General features: G+C 38.3%; 1 protein-coding gene across 1 annotated transcript; it reads right to left on the bottom strand.

The window, feature by feature from the left end:
* Positions 1-12,472: 12,472 nt before the first annotated feature.
* On the bottom strand, positions 12,473-16,935 carry LOC120035894 (uncharacterized protein K02A2.6-like). Its single transcript, XM_038982356.1, has one exon. It carries the CDS (start codon positions 16,685-16,687, stop codon positions 12,647-12,649), a length of 4,041 nt encoding a protein of 1,346 aa, XP_038838284.1. The 5' UTR covers positions 16,688-16,935; the 3' UTR covers positions 12,473-12,646.
* Positions 16,936-19,046: the final 2,111 nt, after the last annotated feature.

Below are 19,046 nucleotides of genomic sequence, written 5' to 3'. Positions count from 1 at the left end.
CTAGAATGTTAGTTGGATACTAGAATGTCAGTTGGATACTAGAATGTCAGTTGGATACTAGAATGTCAGTTGGATACTAGAATGTCAGTTGGATACTAGAATGTCAGTTGGATACTAGAATGTCAGTTGGATGCTAGAATGTCAGTTGGATGCTAGAATGTCAGTTGGATGCTAGAATGTCAGTTGGATGCTAGAATGTCAGTTGATACTAGAATGTCAGTTGGATACTAGAATGTCAGTTGGATACTAGAATGTCAGTTGGATACTAGAATGTCAGTTGGATACTAGAATGTCCGTTGGATACTAATGTTAGTTGATACTAGACTGTCAGTTGGATACTAGACTGTCAGTTGGATACTAGACTGTCAGTTGGATACTAGAATGTTAGTTGGATACTAGAATCTCAGTTGGATACTAGAATCTCAGTTGGATACTAGAATCTCAGTTGGATACTAGAATCTCAGTTGGATACTAGAATCTCAGTTGGATACTAGAATGTTAGTTGGATACTAGAATGTCAGTTGGATACTAGAATGTCAGTTGGATACTAGAATGTCAGTTGGATACTAGAATGTTAGTTGGATACTAGAATCTCAGTTGGATACTAGAATCTCAGTTGGATACTAGAATCTCAGTTGGATACTAGAATCTCAGTTGGATACTAGAATCTCAGTTGGATACTAGAATCTCAGTTGGATACTAGAATGTTAGTTGGATACTAGAATGTTAGTTGGATACTAGAATGTTAGTTGGATACTAGAATGTTAGTTGGATACTAGAATGTTAGTTGGATACTAGAAACTCAGTTGGATACTAGAATCTCAGTTGGATACTAGAATGTTAGTTGGATACTAGAATGTTAGTTGGATACTAGAATGTCAGTTGGATACTAGAATGTCAGTTGGATACTAGAATGTCAGTTGGATACTAGAATGTCAGTTGGATACTAGAATGTCAGTTGGATACTAGAATGTTAGTTGGATACTAGAATGTTAGTTGGATACTAGAATCTCAGTTGGATACTAGAATCTCAGTTGGATACTAGAATCTCAGTTGGATACTAGAATCTCAGTTGGATACTAGAATGTCAGTTGGATACTAGAATGTCAGTTGGATACTAGAATGTCAGTTGGATACTAGAATGTCAGTTGGATACTAGAATGTCAGTTGGATACTAGAATGTCAGTTGGATTCTAGAATGTCAGTTGGATACTAGAATGTCAGTTGGATACTAGAATGTCAGTTGGATACTAGAATGTCAGTTGGATACTAGAATGTCAGTTGGATACTAGAATGTCAGTTGGATACTAGAATGTCAGTTGGATACTAGAATGTCAGTTGGATACTAGAATGTCAGTTGGATACTAGAATGTTAGTTGGATACTAGAATCTCAGTTGGATACTAGAATCTCAGTTGGATACTAGAATCTCAGTTGGATACTAGAATCTCAGTTGGATACTAAAATCTCAGTTGGATACTAGAATCTCAGTTGGATACTAGAATCTCAGTTGGATACTAGAATCTCAGTTGGATACTAGAATCTCAGTTGGATACTAGAATGTTAGTTGGATACTAGAATGTTAGTTGGATACTAGAATGTTAGTTGGATACTAGAATGTTAGTTGGATACTAGAATGTCAGTGGATACTAGAATGTCTAGTTGGATACTAGAATGTAGTTGGATACTAGAATGTTAGTTGGATACTAGAATGCTCAGTTGGATACTAGAATCTCAGTTGGATACTAGAATCTCAGTTGGATACTAGAATCTCAGTTGGATACTAGAATCTCAGTTGGATACTAGAATCTCAGTTGGATACTAGAATCTCAGTTGGATACTAGAATGTTAGTTGGATACTAGAATGTCAGTTGGATACTAGAATGTTAGTTGGATACTAGAATGTTAGTTGGATACTAGAATCTCAGTTGGATACTAGAATCTCAGTTGGATACTAGAATCTCAGTTGGATACTAGAATCTCAGTTGGATACTAGAATGTCAGTTGGATACTAGAATGTCAGTTGGATACTAGAATGTTAGTTGGATACTAGAATGTTAGTTGGATACTAGAATGTTAGTTGGATACTAGAATGTTAGTTGGATACTAGAATGTTAGTTGGATACTAGAATGTTAGTTGGATACTAGAATGTTAGTTGGATACTAGAATGTTAGTTGGATACTAGAATGTTAGTTGGATACTAGAATCTCAGTTGGATACTAGAATCTCAGTTGGATACTAGAATCTCAGTTGGATACTAGAATCTCAGTTGGATACTAGAATCTCAGTTGGATACTAGAATCTCAGTTGGATACTAGAATCTCAGTTGGTTACTAGAATGTCAGTTGGTTACTAGAATGTCAGTTGGATACTAGAATGTCAGTTGGATACTAGAATCTCAGTTGGATACTAGAATGTTAGTTGGATACTAGAATCTCAGTTGGATACTAGAATCTCAGTTGGATACTAGAATGTCAGTTGGTTACTAGAATCTCAGTTGGATACTAGAATCTCAGTTGGATACTAGAATGTTAGTTGGATACTAGAATCTCAGTTGGATACTAGAATGTTAGTTGGATACTAGAATCTCAGTGGATACTAGAATCTCAGTTGGATACTAGAATGTTAGTTGGATACTAGAATCTCAGTTGGATACTAGAATGTCAGTTGGATACTAGAATCTCAGTTGGATACTAGAATGTTAGTTGGATACTAGAATCTCAGTTGGATACTAGAATCTCAGTTGGATACTAGAATCTCAGTTGGATACTAGAATCTCAGTTGGATACTAGAATCTCAGTTGGATACTAGAATCTCAGTTGGATACTAGAATGTTAGTTGGATACTAGAATCTCAGTTGGATACTAGAATCTCAGTTGGATACTAGAATCTCAGTTGGATACTAGAATCTCAGTTGGATACTAGAATCTCAGTTGGATACTAGAATCTCAGTTGGATACTAGAATGTTAGTTGGATACTAGAATCTCAGTTGGATACTAGAATCTCAGTTGGATACTAGAATGTTAGTTGGATACTAGAATCTCAGTTGGATACTAGAATCTCAGTTGGATACTAGAATCTCAGTTGGATACTAGAATGTCAGTTGGATACTAGAATGTCAGTTGGATACTAGAATCTCAGTTGGATACTAGAATCTCAGTTGGATACTAGAATGTCAGTTGGATTCTAGAATGTCAGTTGGATACTAGAATGTCAGTTGGATACTAGAATGTCAGTTGGATACTAGAATGTCAGTTGGATACTAGAATGTCAGTTGGATACTAGAATGTCAGTTGGATTCTAGAATGTCAGTTGGATACTACAATGTCAGTTGGATACTAGAATGTTAGTTGGATACTAGAATGTCAGTTGGATACTAGAATGTCAGTTGGTTACTAGAATGTCAGTTGGTTACTAGAATGTCAGTTGGTTACTAGAATGTCAGTTGGTTACTAGAATGTCAGTTGGTTACTAGAATGTCAGTTGGATACTAGAATCTCAGTTGGATACTAGAATGTCAGTTGGATACTAGAATGTCAGTTGGATACTAGAATGTCAGTTGGATACTAGAATGTCAGTTGGATACTAGAATGTCAGTTGGATACTAGAATGTCAGTTGGATTCTAGAATGTCAGTTGGATACTAGAATGTCAGTTGGATACTAGAATGTCAGTTGGATACTAGAATGTCAGTTGGATACTAGAATGTCAGTTGGATACTAGAATGTCAGTTGGATACTAGAATGTCAGTTGGATACTAGAATGTCAGTTGGATACTAGAATGTCAGTTGGATACTAGAATGTCAGTTGGATACTAGAATCTCAGTTGGATACTAGAATCTCAGTTGGATACTAGAATCTCAGTTGGATACTAGAATCTCAGTTGGATACTAGAATCTCAGTTGGATACTAGAATGTCAGTTGGATACTAGAATGTCAGTTGGATACTAGAATGTCAGTTGGATACTAGAATGTCAGTTGGATACTAGAATGTCAGTTGGATACTAGAATGTCAGTTGGATACTAGAATGTTAGTTGGATACTAGAATGTTAGTTGGATACTAGAATCTCAGTTGGATACTAGAATGTTAGTTGGATACTAGAATCTCAGTTGGATACTAGAATCTCAGTTGGATACTAGAATCTCAGTTGGATACTAGAATCTCAGTTGGTTACTAGAATCTCAGTTGGTTACTAGAATGTCAGTTGGATACTAGAATGTCAGTTGGATACTAGAATCTCAGTTGGATACTAGAATGTTAGTTGGATACTAGAATCTCAGTTGGATACTAGAATCTCAGTTGGATACTAGAATGTCAGTTGGTTACTAGAATCTCAGTTGGATACTAGAATCTCAGTTGGATACTAGAATCTCAGTTGGATACTAGAATGTTAGTTGGATACTAGAATCTCAGTTGGATACTAGAATGTTAGTTGGATACTAGAATCTCAGTTGGATACTAGAATCTCAGTTGGATACTAGAATGTTAGTTGGATACTAGAATCTCAGTTGGATACTAGAATGTCAGTTGGATACTAGAATCTCAGTTGGATACTAGAATGTTAGTTGGATACTAGAATCTCAGTTGGATACTAGAATCTCAGTTGGATACTAGAATCTCAGTTGGATACTAGAATCTCAGTTGGATACTAGAATCTCAGTTGGATACTAGAATGTTAGTTGGATACTAGAATGTTAGTTGGATACTAGAATCTCAGTTGGATACTAGAATCTCAGTTGGATACTAGAATCTCAGTTGGATACTAGAATCTCAGTTGGATACTAGAATCTCAGTTGGATACTAGAATCTCAGTTGGATACTAGAATCTCAGTTGGATACTAGAATGTTAGTTGGATACTAGAATCTCAGTTGGATACTAGAATCTCAGTTGGATACTAGAATCTCAGTTGGATACTAGAATCTCAGTTGGATACTAGAATGTCAGTTGGATACTAGAATCTCAGTTGGATACTAGAATGTCAGTTGGATACTAGAATGTCAGTTGGATACTAGAATGTTAGTTGGATACTAGAATGTCAGTTGGATACTAGAATGTCAGTTGGATACTAGAATGTCAGTTGGATACTAGAATGTCAGTTGGATACTAGAATGTTAGTTGGATACTAGAATGTTAGTTGGATACTAGAATGTTAGTTGGATACTAGAATGTTAGTTGGATACTAGAATGTCAGTTGGATACTAGAATGTCAGTTGGATACTAGAATGTCAGTTGGATACTAGATTGTCAGTTGGATACTAGAATGTCAGTTGGATACTAGATTGTCAGTTGGATACTAGAATGTCAGTTGGATACTAGAATGTCAGTTGGATACTAGAATGTCAGTTGGATACTAGAATGTCAGTTGGATACTAGAATGTCAGTTGGATACTAGAATGTCAGTTGGATACTAGAATGTCAGTTGGATACTAGAATGTCAGTTGGATACTAGAATGTCAGTTGGATACTAGAATGTCAGTTGGATACTAGAATGTCAGTTGGATACTAGAATGTCAGTTGGATACTAGAATGTCAGTTGGATACTAGAATCTCAGTTGGATACTAGAATCTCAGTTGGATACTAGAATCTCAGTTGGATACTAGAATCTCAGTTGGATACTAGAATCTCAGTTGGATACTAGAATCTCAGTTGGATACTAGAATCTCAGTTGGATACTAGAATGTCAGTTGGATACTAGAATGTCAGTTGGATACTAGAATCTCAGTTGGATACTAGAATCTCAGTTGGATACTAGAATGTCAGTTGGATACTAGAATGTCAGTTGGATACTAGAATGTCAGTTGGATACTAGAATGTCAGTTGGATACTAGAATGTCAGTTGGATACTAGAATGTCAGTTGGATACTAGAATGTCAGTTGGATACTAGAATGTCAGTTGGATACTAGAATGTCAGTTGGATACTAGAATGTCAGTTGGATACTAGAATGTCAGTTGGATACTAGAATGTCAGTTGGATACTAGAATGTTAGTTGGATACTAGAATCTCAGTTGGATACTAGAATCTCAGTTGGATACTAGAATCTCAGTTGGATACTAGAATGTTAGTTGGATACTAGAATCTCAGTTGGATACTAGAATCTCAGTTGGATACTAGAATCTCAGTTGGATACTAGAATGTCAGTTGGATACTAGAATCTCAGTTGGATACTAGAATCTCAGTTGGATACTAGAATCTCAGTTGGATACTAGAATGTTAGTTGGATACTAGAATGTTAGTTGGATACTAGAATGTTAGTTGGATACTAGAATGTCAGTTGGATACTAGAATGTCAGTTGGATACTAGAATCTCAGTTGGATACTAGAATCTCAGTTGGATACTAGAATCTCAGTTGGATACTAGAATCTCAGTTGGATACTAGAATCTCAGTTGGATACTAGAATCTCAGTTGGATACTAGAATCTCAGTTGGATACTAGAATGTTAGTTGGATACTAGAATGTTAGTTGGATACTAGAATGTTAGTTGGATACTAGAATGTCAGTTGGATACTAGAATGTCAGTTGGATACTAGAATGTCAGTTGGATACTAGAATGTCAGTTGGATACTAGAATCTCAGTTGGATACTAGAATCTCAGTTGGATACTAGAATCTCAGTTGGATACTAGAATGTTAGTTGGATACTAGAATCTCAGTTGGATACTAGAATGTTAGTTGGATACTAGAATGTTAGTTGGATACTAGAATGTCAGTTGGATACTAGATTGTCAGTTGGATACTAGAATGTCAGTTGGATACTAGAATGTCAGTTGGATACTAGAATGTCAGTTGGATGCTAGAATGTCAGTTGGATGCTAGAATGTCAGTTGGATGCTAGAATGTCAGTTGGATACTAGAATGTCAGTTGGATACTAGAATGTCAGTTGGATACTAGAATGTCAGTTGGATACTAGAATATCAGTTGGATACTAGAATGTCAGTTGGATACTAGAATGTCAGTTGGATACTAGAATGTCAGTTGGATACTAGAATGTCAGTTGGATACTAGAATGTCAGTTGGATACTAGAATGTCAGTTGGATACTAGAATGTCAGTTGGATACTAGAATGTCAGTTGGATACTAGAATGTCAGTTGGATACTAGAATGTCAGTTGGATACTAGAATGTCAGTTGGATACTAGAATGTTAGTTGGATACTAGAATGTTAGTTGGATACTAGAATGTCAGTTGGATACTAGAATGTCAGTTGGATACTAGAATGTCAGTTGGATACTAGAATGTTAGTTGGATACTAGAATCTCAGTTGGATACTAGAATCTCAGTTGGATACTAGAATCTCAGTTGGATACTAGAATCTCAGTTGGATACTAGAATCTCAGTTGGATACTAGAATCTCAGTTGGATACTAGAATCTCAGTTGGATACTAGAATCTCAGTTGGATACTAGAATCTCAGTTGGATACTAGAATGTCAGTTGGATACTAGAATGTTAGTTGGATACTAGAATCTCAGTTGGATACTAGAATCTCAGTTGGATACTAGAATGTCAGTTGGATACTAGAATGTCAGTTGGATACTAGAATGTCAGTTGGATACTAGAATGTCAGTTGGATACTAGAATGTCAGTTGGATTCTAGAATGTCAGTTGGATTCTAGAATGTCAGTTGGATTCTAGAATGTCAGTTGGATTCTAGAATGTCAGTTGGATACTAGAATGTCAGTTGGATACTAGAATGTCAGTTGGATACTAGAATGTCAGTTGGATACTAGAATGTCAGTTGGATACTAGAATGTCAGTTGGATACTAGAATGTCAGTTGGATACTAGAATGTCAGTTGGATACTAGAATGTCAGTTGGATACTAGAATGTCAGTTGGATACTAGAATGTCAGTTGGATACTAGAATGTCAGTTGGATACTAGAATGTCAGTTGGATACTAGAATCTCAGTTGGATACTAGAATGTTAGTTGGATACTAGAATGTTAGTTGGATACTAGAATCTCAGTTGGATACTAGAATGTTAGTTGGATACTAGAATCTCAGTTGGATACTAGAATCTCAGTTGGATACTAGAATCTCAGTTGGATACTAGAATGTTAGTTGGATACTAGAATGTCAGTTGGATACTAGAATGTCAGTTGGATACTAGAATGTCAGTTGGATACTAGAATCTCAGTTGGATACTAGAATCTCAGTTGGATACTAGAATCTCAGTTGGATACTAGAATCTCAGTTGGATACTAGAATGTTAGTTGGATACTAGAATCTCAGTTGGATACTAGAATGTTAGTTGGATACTAGAATGTTAGTTGGATACTAGAATGTTAGTTGGATACTAGAATGTTAGTTGGATACTAGAATGTTAGTTGGATACTAGAATGTTAGTTGGATACTAGAATGTCAGTTGGATACTAGAATGTCAGTTGGATACTAGAATGTTAGTTGGATACTAGAATGTCAGTTGGATACTAGATTGTCAGTTGGATACTAGAATGTCAGTTGGATACTAGAATGTCAGTTGGATACTAGAATGTCAGTTGGATACTAGAATGTCAGTTGGATACTAGAATGTCAGTTGGATACTAGAATGTCAGTTGGATGCTAGAATGTCAGTTGGATGCTAGAATGTCAGTTGGATGCTAGAATGTCAGTTGGATGCTAGAATGTCAGTTGGATGCTAGAATGTCAGTTGGATACTAGAATGTCAGTTGGATGCTAGAATGTTAGTTGGATACTAGAATGTTAGTTGGATACTAGAATGTCAGTTGGATACTAGAATGTCAGTTGGATACTAGAATATCAGTTGGATACTAGAATATCAGTTGGATACTAGAATGTCAGTTGGATACTAGAATGTCAGTTGGATACTAGAATGTCAGTTGGATACTAGAATGTCAGTTGGATACTAGAATGTCAGTTGGATACTAGAATGTCAGTTGGATACTAGAATGTCAGTTGGATACTAGAATGTCAGTTGGATACTAGAATGTCAGTTGGATACTAGAATGTCAGTTGGATACTAGAATGTCAGTTGGATACTAGAATGTCAGTTGAATACTAGAATGTTAGTTGGATACTAGAATCTCAGTTGGATACTAGAATGTTAGTTGGATACTAGAATCTCAGTTGGATACTAGAATGTTAGTTGGATACTAGAATGTTAGTTGGATACTAGAATGTTAGTTGGATACTAGAATCTCAGTTGGATACTAGAATCTCAGTTGGATACTAGAATCTCAGTTGGATACTAGAATCTCAGTTGGATACTAGAATCTCAGTTGGATACTAGAATCTCAGTTGGATACTAGAATGTTAGTTGGATACTAGAATCTCAGTTGGATACTAGAATCTCAGTTGGATACTAGAATCTCAGTTGGATACTAGAATGTTAGTTGGATACTAGAATGTTAGTTGGATACTAGAATGTTAGTTGGATACTAGAATCTCAGTTGGATACTAGAATCTCAGTTGGATACTAGAATCTCAGTTGGATACTAGAATCTCAGTTGGATACTAGAATCTCAGTTGGATACTAGAATCTCAGTTGGATACTAGAATCTCAGTTGGATACTAGAATCTCAGTTGGATACTAGAATCTCAGTTGGATACTAGAATGTCAGTTGGTTACTAGAATGTCAGTTGGATACTAGAATGTCAGTTGGATACTAGAATGTCAGTTGGATACTAGAATGTCAGTTGGATACTAGAATGTCAGTTGGATACTAGAATGTCAGTTGGATACTAGAATGTTAGTTGGATACTAGAATGTCAGTTGGATACTAGAATGTCAGTTGGATACTAGAATGTTAGTTGGATACTAGAATGTTAGTTGGATACTAGATTGTCAGTTGGATACTAGAATGTCAGTTGGATACTAGAATGTTAGTTGGATACTAGAATGTCAGTTGGATACTAGAATGTCAGTTGGATACTAGAATGTCAGTTGGATACTAGAATGTTAGTTGGATACTAGAATGTTAGTTGGATACTAGAATGTCAGTTGGATACTAGAATGTCAGTTGGATACTAGAATGTTAGTTGGATACTAGAATGTTAGTTGGATACTAGAATGTTAGTTGGATACTAGAATGTTAGTTGGATACTAGAATCTCAGTTGGATACTAGAATCTCAGTTGGATACTAGAATGTTAGTTGGATACTAGAATCTCAGTTGGATACTAGAATCTCAGTTGGATACTAGAATCTCAGTTGGATACTAGAATCTCAGTTGGATACTAGAATGTCAGTTGGATACTAGAATGTCAGTTGGATACTAGAATGTCAGTTGGATACTAGAATGTTAGTTGGATACTAGAATGTTAGTTGGATACTAGAATGTCAGTTGGATACTAGAATGTTAGTTGGATACTAGAATGTTAGTTGGATACTAGAATGTCAGTTGGATACTAGAATGTCAGTTGGATACTAGAATGTCAGTTGGATACTAGAATGTCAGTTGGATACTAGAATGTCAGTTGGATACTAGAATGTCAGTTGGATACTAGAATGTCAGTTGGATACTAGAATGTCAGTTGGATACTAGAATGTCAGTTGGATACTAGAATGTCAGTTGGATACTAGAATGTCAGTTGGATACTAGAATGTCAGTTGGATACTAGAATGTCAGTTGGATACTAGAATGTCAGTTGGATACTAGAATGTTAGTTCACTAGAATGTCAGTTGGATACTAGAATGTCAGTTGGATACTAGAATGTCAGTTGGATACTAGAATGTCAGTTGGATACTAGAATGTCAGTTGGATACTAGAATGTCAGTTGGATACTAGAATGTCAGTTGGATTCTAGAATCTCAGTTGGATTCTAGAATCTCAGTTGGATTCTAGAATCTCAGTTGGATTCTAGAATCTCAGTTGGATTCTAGAATCTCAGTTGGATTCTAGAATCTCAGTTGGATTCTAGAATCTCAGTTGGATACTAGAATCTCAGTTGGATACTAGAATCTCAGTTGGATACTAGAATGTCAGTTGGATACTAGAATGTCAGTTGGATACTAGAATGTCAGTTGGATTCTAGAATGTCAGTTGGATTCTAGAATGTCAGTTGGATACTAGAATCTCAGTTGGATACTAGAATCTCAGTTGGATACTAGAATGTCAGTTGGATTCTAGAATGTCAGTTGGATTCTAGAATGTCAGTTGGATTCTAGAATGTCAGTTGGATACTAGAATCTCAGTTGGATACTAGAATGTCAGTTGGATACTAGAATGTCAGTTGGATACTAGAATGTCAGTTGGATACTAGAATGTCAGTTGGATTCTAGAATGTCAGTTGGATACTAGAATGTTAGTTCACTAGAATGTCAGTTGGATACTAGAATGTCAGTTGGATACTAGAATGTCAGTTGGATACTAGAATGTCAGTTGGATACTAGAATGTCAGTTGGATACTAGAATGTCAGTTGGATTCTAGAATGTCAGTTGGATTCTAGAATGTCAGTTGGATACTAGAATGTCAGTTGGATACTAGAATGTCAGTTGGATACTAGAATGTCAGTTGGATTCTAGAATCTCAGTTGGATTCTAGAATCTCAGTTGGATACTAGAATCTCAGTTGGATTCTAGAATCTCAGTTGGATTCTAGAATCTCAGTTGGATTCTAGAATCTCAGTTGGATACTAGAATCTCAGTTGGATTCTAGAATCTCAGTTGGATACTAGAATGTCAGTTGGATACTAGAATGTCAGTTGGATACTAGAATGTCAGTTGGATACTAGAATGTCAGTTGGATACTAGAATGTCAGTTGGATACTAGAATGTCAGTTGGATACTAGAATGTCAGTTGGATTCTAGAATGTCAGTTGGATTCTAGAATGTCAGTTGGATTCGAGAATGTCAGTTGGATACTAGAATGTCAGTTGGATACTAGAATGTCAGTTGGATACTAGAATGTCAGTTGGATACTAGATTGTCAGTTGGATACTAGATTGTCAGTTGGATACTAGAATGTCAGTTGGATACTAGAATGTCAGTTGGATACTAGAATGTCAGTTGGATACTAGAATGTCAGTTGGATACTAGAATGTCAGTTGGATACTAGAATGTCAGTTGGATACTAGAATGTCAGTTGGATACTAGAATGTCAGTTGGATTCTAGAATGTCAGTTGGATTCTAGAATGTCAGTTGGATTCTAGAATGTCAGTTGGATACTAGAATGTCAGTTGGATACTAGAATGTCAGTTGGATACTAGAATGTCAGTTGGATACTAGAATGTCAGTTGGATACTAGAATGTCAGTTGGATACTAGAATGTCAGTTGGATACTAGAATGTCAGTTGGATTCTAGAATCTCAGTTGGATTCTAGAATCTCAGTTGGATACTAGAATGTCAGTTGGATACTGTAGTATCCTTAAAGGCTTCTTAGAGTTACGACTCATGAGACTTACGTACGGTTTAGTCTTTAATTGTAACTTAGATTTTACATTATCTTATGCACCTGGCTTAAACTCCTGAAGCTTTCTTAATCATGGTAATATAGGCAGACATAGGAAATAGCTACGGATAGCGGGAAGCAAACCCCCGTCTTGAGTCAATACTGCCATCTATTGGTAAACATAAATATACCAGGTTACTACATTCCCCCCCTTTAAAGCTAATAACCCAATTTAATTCCTTTCTGAGCTATGCTATATTCTTATTTACATTTTTACAAAAATGATCTCTTTTAGGATCTGAAAAAGTCTGGCGGACGTCTCTCTCTAATAGAGCGTCTCAGAGGTGGTGTAGCTGGTGCCACCAGATCTTCACCCCTTGATGGTGAAACAAAGTCCTTTTGTGGAGACTTCACAGGAGGAGGTCGTCCCGGACTGGTGGTCTCAGGAAGTTGAGCATTGTTGGTCTCAGGTGGTTTGTCCAACTGCAACTCTGGGGAACGTTCCAATGTCCTGTCCTGCTCGTTTAAGAATTGATCCAGATCTCCGGATGGAACTGGAATTCGAGCTCGGATCTGATCCACGTGTCTCCTTAGTCTTTGTCCACTTCCGATGATCACAGTATAAGATACTGGTCCTGAGCAATCCTCAATGGTAGCTGGAATCCATTTAGGACCAAACCCATAGTTTCTTGTATAGACATCATCTCCAGTTGAGAAACTTCTGAGTTTGGCTCGGGTATCATGATTCCATTTTTGATTCCATTGCTTTTGTTGTATTTTCATTTTCAGGTCTGGTCTGATGAGATCCAAGGTTGACCTTAACCTCCTTGACATCAACATTTCTGCAGGTGACAACCCAGTCGTAGCTTGAGGAGTAATCCTGTAGCTAAACAAGAATCTTGACACCTTTGTTTCAATGCTGGGCCCTTGCATCTTCCTCATCCCCTCCTTCAAGGTCTGAACTGCACGTTCTGCTAATCCGTTTGAAGATGGGTGAAAAGGGGCCGACGTTACATGCTGAATACCATTTTGTTTCATGAAACTTGTGAATTCAGTGCTTGTAAAACAAGTAGCATTGTCACTAACCAACATTTGAGGCAATCCCATAACACTGAAGCTTTGTCTCAACTTCTCAATCGTAGCGTACGATGTTGACGTGTTCATGGGGTAAACATCCATCCACTTTGAATGAGAATCAATCAGCACAAGGAACATTTTTCCTAGGAAAGGTCCAGCGTAGTCCACATGTAGTCGTGTCCATGGTTTTTCTGGCCATTCCCATGGATGTAATGGCGCGGTGGGTGGTGACTTCCTGTTACTCTGACAATCTTCACACCGGCTAACCTCATTTTCCACATCGTGGTCCATCTTTGGCCACCAGACATATGACCTCGCTAGGCCTTTCATTCTCGACATACCTGGATGCGACTGATGCAACAACTTCAGTAGCAACCCCCGCCCTTGTGGTGGGATAACTACTCTTGAACCCCACAGAACACATCCATCTCGAACACTCAATGCCAAGTGGCGAGTGTAGTAAGGCATGATCTGAGGCTCTATCACTGTAGGCCATCCTTTCAGGATAAATTCATGCACTTGTGATAACGTCACATCCTTTGAAGTCCATTGCCTGATTTGTGCTGTGTTCACTGGTGCATCATCCAACACGTCGATCATCAAAACCTGGTCATTTTCTTCTTCCTGACTGATGATTTCTGGAACAGGCAGCCTACTCAGAGCATCAGCATTCCCATGGTATCTACCTGGTTTGTAAATGATTCTGTACTCGTAGGCCCTGAGCCACACATTCCAACGTTGAACTCTTGGAGAGACCATTTGTGGTACTGGCTTTTGTTCATGGAACAGCGAGATCAGAGGTTTATGATCCGTCACAATAGTGAATGTTCTCCCGTACAAGTACTTGTGGAATCTCTGTATTCCGAATATGACAGCCAGTCCTTCCTTGTCCAGCTGAGAGTACTTTTTCTCGGCTGGCGACAACGTTCTTGACATAAACCCGATAGGTTTCTCTGCACCATTCTCCATCCGGTGGGATAGCACCGCCCCCACACCATACGCTGAGGCATCACACGATAAGATAAGATCTCTGTCTGCTGAGTAGTGCACTAGCACTTCAGCTGATTGCAGTAACACCTTTGACTTTGCAAAAGCTTCTTCCTGTCTTTCTGACCATTTCCAGGCCACATCTTTCCTTAGCAGTTGATGTAGAGGAGCTAAGAGGGTAGAGAGGTTCGGGAGGAAGCGATTGTAATAGTTCAGTAAGCCTAGATAGGCTTTCAGCTCTGTAACGTTTGTCGGAGCTGGAGCTTCCACAACAGCCCTCACTTTAGCTTTGACAGTGTGTAACCCCTTGGCATCCACCTTGTGACCCAGGTACTGTACTTCATCAGCTAACAGTGTACATTTGCTCCTCTTCAGCCGGAGACCGGCGTCCTCCATCCTCCTCAAAACTTCACCTAAGTTTCTGAGATGTTCCTCCTTCGTGACTCCCGTGACAAGAATGTCGTCGAGGTAAACTGCTACCTTGGGTATCCCCTGCAGAATTCCCTCCATAGTCCTTTGGAAGATAGCTGGTGCAGAAGACACCCCGAAAGGTAAGCGTTTATAGGTAAACATCCCTCTGTGGGTGTTTATGGTCAGGTACTTCTGTGAAGCTTTATCCATTAGCACTTGCTGATATGCGTGACTCATGTCCAGTTTTGTAAACTGTTGCCCTCCGGTTAACGTTGAAAGCAAATCCTCAACTTTGGGTATCGGGTATTGCTCCAGAGAGGAAACTCTATTTACAGTCAGCTTGTAGTCACCGCATAATCTGATTGAACCATCTGGTTTTAGTATGGGAACAACTGGTGCTGCCCACTCAGAAAACTTGACAGGTACAATTATATCCTCTGCTAAGAGTCTGTCAATTTCCACATCCACTTTAGGCTTCATGGCATATGGAACTGATCTTGGCCTATAGAATCTGGGAGTAGCATCAGCAGCAACATGAATGGTAGCTTGGACCCCTTTTAATGTCCCTAGCTCTTCTTTGAAAACACACTCATGCTTTGAAAGCACCTGCTGTAGTGTCAATGTCTCTGTGGTGACATGTTTGATTTCATCCCAGTTCAATTTTATTTCCTCCAACCACCCTCTTCCTAGTAAGCTGGGGCCAGTACCTTCCACTACTAAGAGAGGCAGATTTTTATTTTGTCCATGATATTCCACTTGAACATCAGCAACTCCAATCACAGTGATCTTCTCCCCTGTGTACGTTTTGAGTTTAATGGGGGTGTCTCTCAGTTTAGGCACTTCAACGGTTTTCCACTTCCTATAGAATTGGGACCTGTTCATCAGAGTGACACTACATCCTGTGTCTAGTTCAAACGGTACCTTCAATCCATTTATTCCCATTTCCACAATGAAAGGCTCCACCTTCTTCATATTCGCCCCCTGTACACTGTACATTGAGAATGCTTGCTCTGCGTCTGCGCACTCACTTTCACTTTCTATCACTTGATTAGATCGGTAGCTAGAGCGTCTGGAGGTATTCGGTTTTCTGTCCGTCCTCTTTTCTGCAGCCCATGGCTTCTTTTTATTTCGGCACGCCCTCGCAATGTGGCCTATTATCCCACATGCATAACACTTTTCGTGTTTGAATTTACAGTCAAACGCTGCGTGTTTGCCTTGGCAACGATAACAGTCTCTATTGGCTGCTGCACCACGGCTTTCTGTTCTTTGAAATTCTACGCGCTCAGCGCTGCTCTCTTTTACTGTATGGCACGCAGTTGCGCCCCTTGTCTGCAAATCCAGTGCATTTCTATTTGCGGACTCCATGGCCTGGGCCAGTTTGAGTGCATTCTCAAACGTGAGATTAGGCTCTGATAACAATCTTATTTGTATCCTGTCATCATTAATCCCACACACCAGCCGATCGCGTAGCATTTGCGATAATGTATTCCCATAGTTACAGTCCAATGCTAGTTTTCTCAACTCAGCCACATATTCCCCCACTGATTCGGTAGGTTTTCTCATGCGTGAATCAAACTTGAATCTTTGTACTATCTCACTGGGTTTGGGGTTGAAGTGATTTTTTAATAGTTCGACTAAATCTATGAATGACTTTTCTCCTGGTTTTTCTGGGCTCAACAGGTTTCTCATTAAGCTGTACGTCTGTGCACCGACAACGCTTATGAGTATGGATTTCTGTTTAGCGGCATCAGTTATTTCATTAGCAGCAAAGAAATGTTCCATTATTTCACAGTACTCCTCCCATTCCTGATTTTTAGGATCAAATGGTGGTAGCGAGCCTATTGTTGCCAAAGCCATCTTTTTCGATTGTTTCTCCCCTCACACAGTCAATAATTTGTCCTACCCGTATCCAGGGAATCAAGCCTTCAGAATCTTCCACCGGTCACTTGAGTCTCACCTCCCGCGTCGCACTCCAAACACTCCGTTAACTTCGTGGCAAAAAAATCCAACGCAGTTCTCCATAGTTATCCTCATCGCCAAATATGTAGTATCCTTAAAGGCTTCTTAGAGTTACGACTCATGAGACTTACGTACGGTTTAGTCTTTAATTGTAACTTAGATTTTACATTATCTTATGCACCTGGCTTAAACTCCTGAAGCTTTCTTAATCATGGTAATATAGGCAGACATAGGAAATAGCTACGGATAGCGGGAAGCAAACCCCCGTCTTGAGTCAATACTGCCATCTATTGGTAAACATAAATATACCAGGTTACTACAGATACTAGAATGTCAGTTGGATACTAGAATGTCAGTTGGATTCTAGATTGTCAGTTGGATACTAGATTGTCAGTTGGATACTAGAATGTCAGTTGGATACTAGAATGTCAGTTGGTTACTAGAATGTCAGTTGGATACTAGAATGTCAGTTGGATACTAGAATGTCAGTTGGATTCTAGAATGTCAGTTGGATACTAGAATGTCAGTTGGATACTAGAATGTCAGTTGGATTCTAGAATGTCAGTTGGATACTAGAATGTCAGTTGGATACTAGAATGTCAGTTGGATTCTAGAATGTCAGTTGGATTCTAGAATGTCAGTTGGATACTAGAATGTCAGTTGGATACTAGAATCTCAGTTGGATACTAGAATGTCAGTTGGATACTAGAATGTCAGTTGGATACTAGAATGTCAGTTGGATTCTAGAATGTCAGTTGGATACTAGAATGTTAGTTCACTAGAATGTCAGTTGGATACTAGAATGTCAGTTGGATACTAGAATGTCAGTTGGATACTAGAATGTCAGTTGGATACTAGAATGTCAGTTGGATACTAGATTGTCAGTTGGATACTAGAATGTCAGTTGGATACTAGAATGTCAGTTGGATTCTAGAATGTCAGTTGGATTCTAGAATGTCAGTTGGATACTAGAATGTCAGTTGGATACTAGAATGTCAGTTGGATACTAGAATGTCAGTTGGATACTAGAATGTCAGTTGGATACTAGAATGTCAGTTGGATACTAGAATGTCAGTTGGATACTAGAATGTCAGTTGGATACTAGAATGTCAGTTGGATACTAGAATGTCAGTTGGATTCTAGAATGTCAGTTGGATACTAGAATGTCAGTTGGATTCTAGAATGTCAGTTGGATTCTAGAATGTCAGTTGGATACTAGAATGTCAGTTGGATACTAGAATGTCAGTTGGATACTAGAATGTCAGTTGGATTCTAGAATGTCAGTTGGATTCTAGAATGTCAGTTGGATACTACAATGTCAGTTGGATACTACAATGTCAGTTGGATACTACAATGTCAGTTGGATACTACAATGTCAGTTGGAGACTAGAATGTCAGTTGGAGACTAGAATGTCAGTTGGAGACTAGAATGTCAGTTGGAGACTAGAATGTCAGTTGGAGTCTAGAATGTCAGTTGGATACTAGAATGTCAGTTGGATACTAGAATGTCAGTTGGATACTAGAATGTCAGTTGGATTCGAGAATGTCAGTTGGATACTAGAATGTCAGTTGGATACTAGAATGTCAGTTGGATACTAGAATGTCAGTTGGATACTAGAATGTCAGTTGGATTTTAGATTGTCAGTTGGATACTAGAATGTCAGTTGGATACTAGAATGTCAGTTGGATACTAGAATGTCAGTTGGATACTAGAATGTCAGTTGGATACTAGAATGTCAGTTGGATACTAGAATGTCAGTTGGATACTAGAATGTCAGTTGGATTCTAGAATGTCAGTTGGATACTAGAATGTCAGTTGGATTCTAGAATGTCAGTTGGATTCTAGAATCTCAGTTGGATACTAGAATGTCAGTTGGATACTAGAATGTCAGTTGGATACTAGAATGTCAGTTGGATACTAGAATGTCAGTTGGATACTAGAATGTCAGTTGGATACTAGAATGTCAGTTGGATACTAGATTGTCAGTTGGATACTAGATTGTCAGTTGGATACTAGATTGTCAGTTGGATACTAGAATGTCAGTTGGATACTAGAATGTCAGTTGGATACTAGAATGTCAGTTGGATTCTAGAATGTCAGTTGGATTCTAGAATGTCAGTTGGATTCTAGAATGTCAGTTGGATACTAGAATGTCAGTTGGATACTAGAATGTCAGTTGGATACTAGATTGTCAGTTGGATACTAGATTGTCAGTTGGATACTAGAATGTCAGTTGGATACTAGATTGTCAGTTGG

This window comes from Salvelinus namaycush, unplaced genomic scaffold (assembly GCF_016432855.1).
Source record: "Salvelinus namaycush isolate Seneca unplaced genomic scaffold, SaNama_1.0 Scaffold1136, whole genome shotgun sequence".
NCBI classification, from domain to species: domain Eukaryota; kingdom Metazoa; phylum Chordata; class Actinopteri; order Salmoniformes; family Salmonidae; genus Salvelinus; species Salvelinus namaycush.
Note: the sequence above shows the minus strand (reverse complement) of the source record. Positions and strands in the feature narration are given on the sequence as shown.

Bases quoted from the DNA above. Each gene is read 5' to 3' on its own strand.
- LOC120035894 (XM_038982356.1), bottom strand. From the start codon at position 16,687: ATGGCTTTGGCAACAATAGGCTCGCTACCACCATTTGATCCTAAAAAT.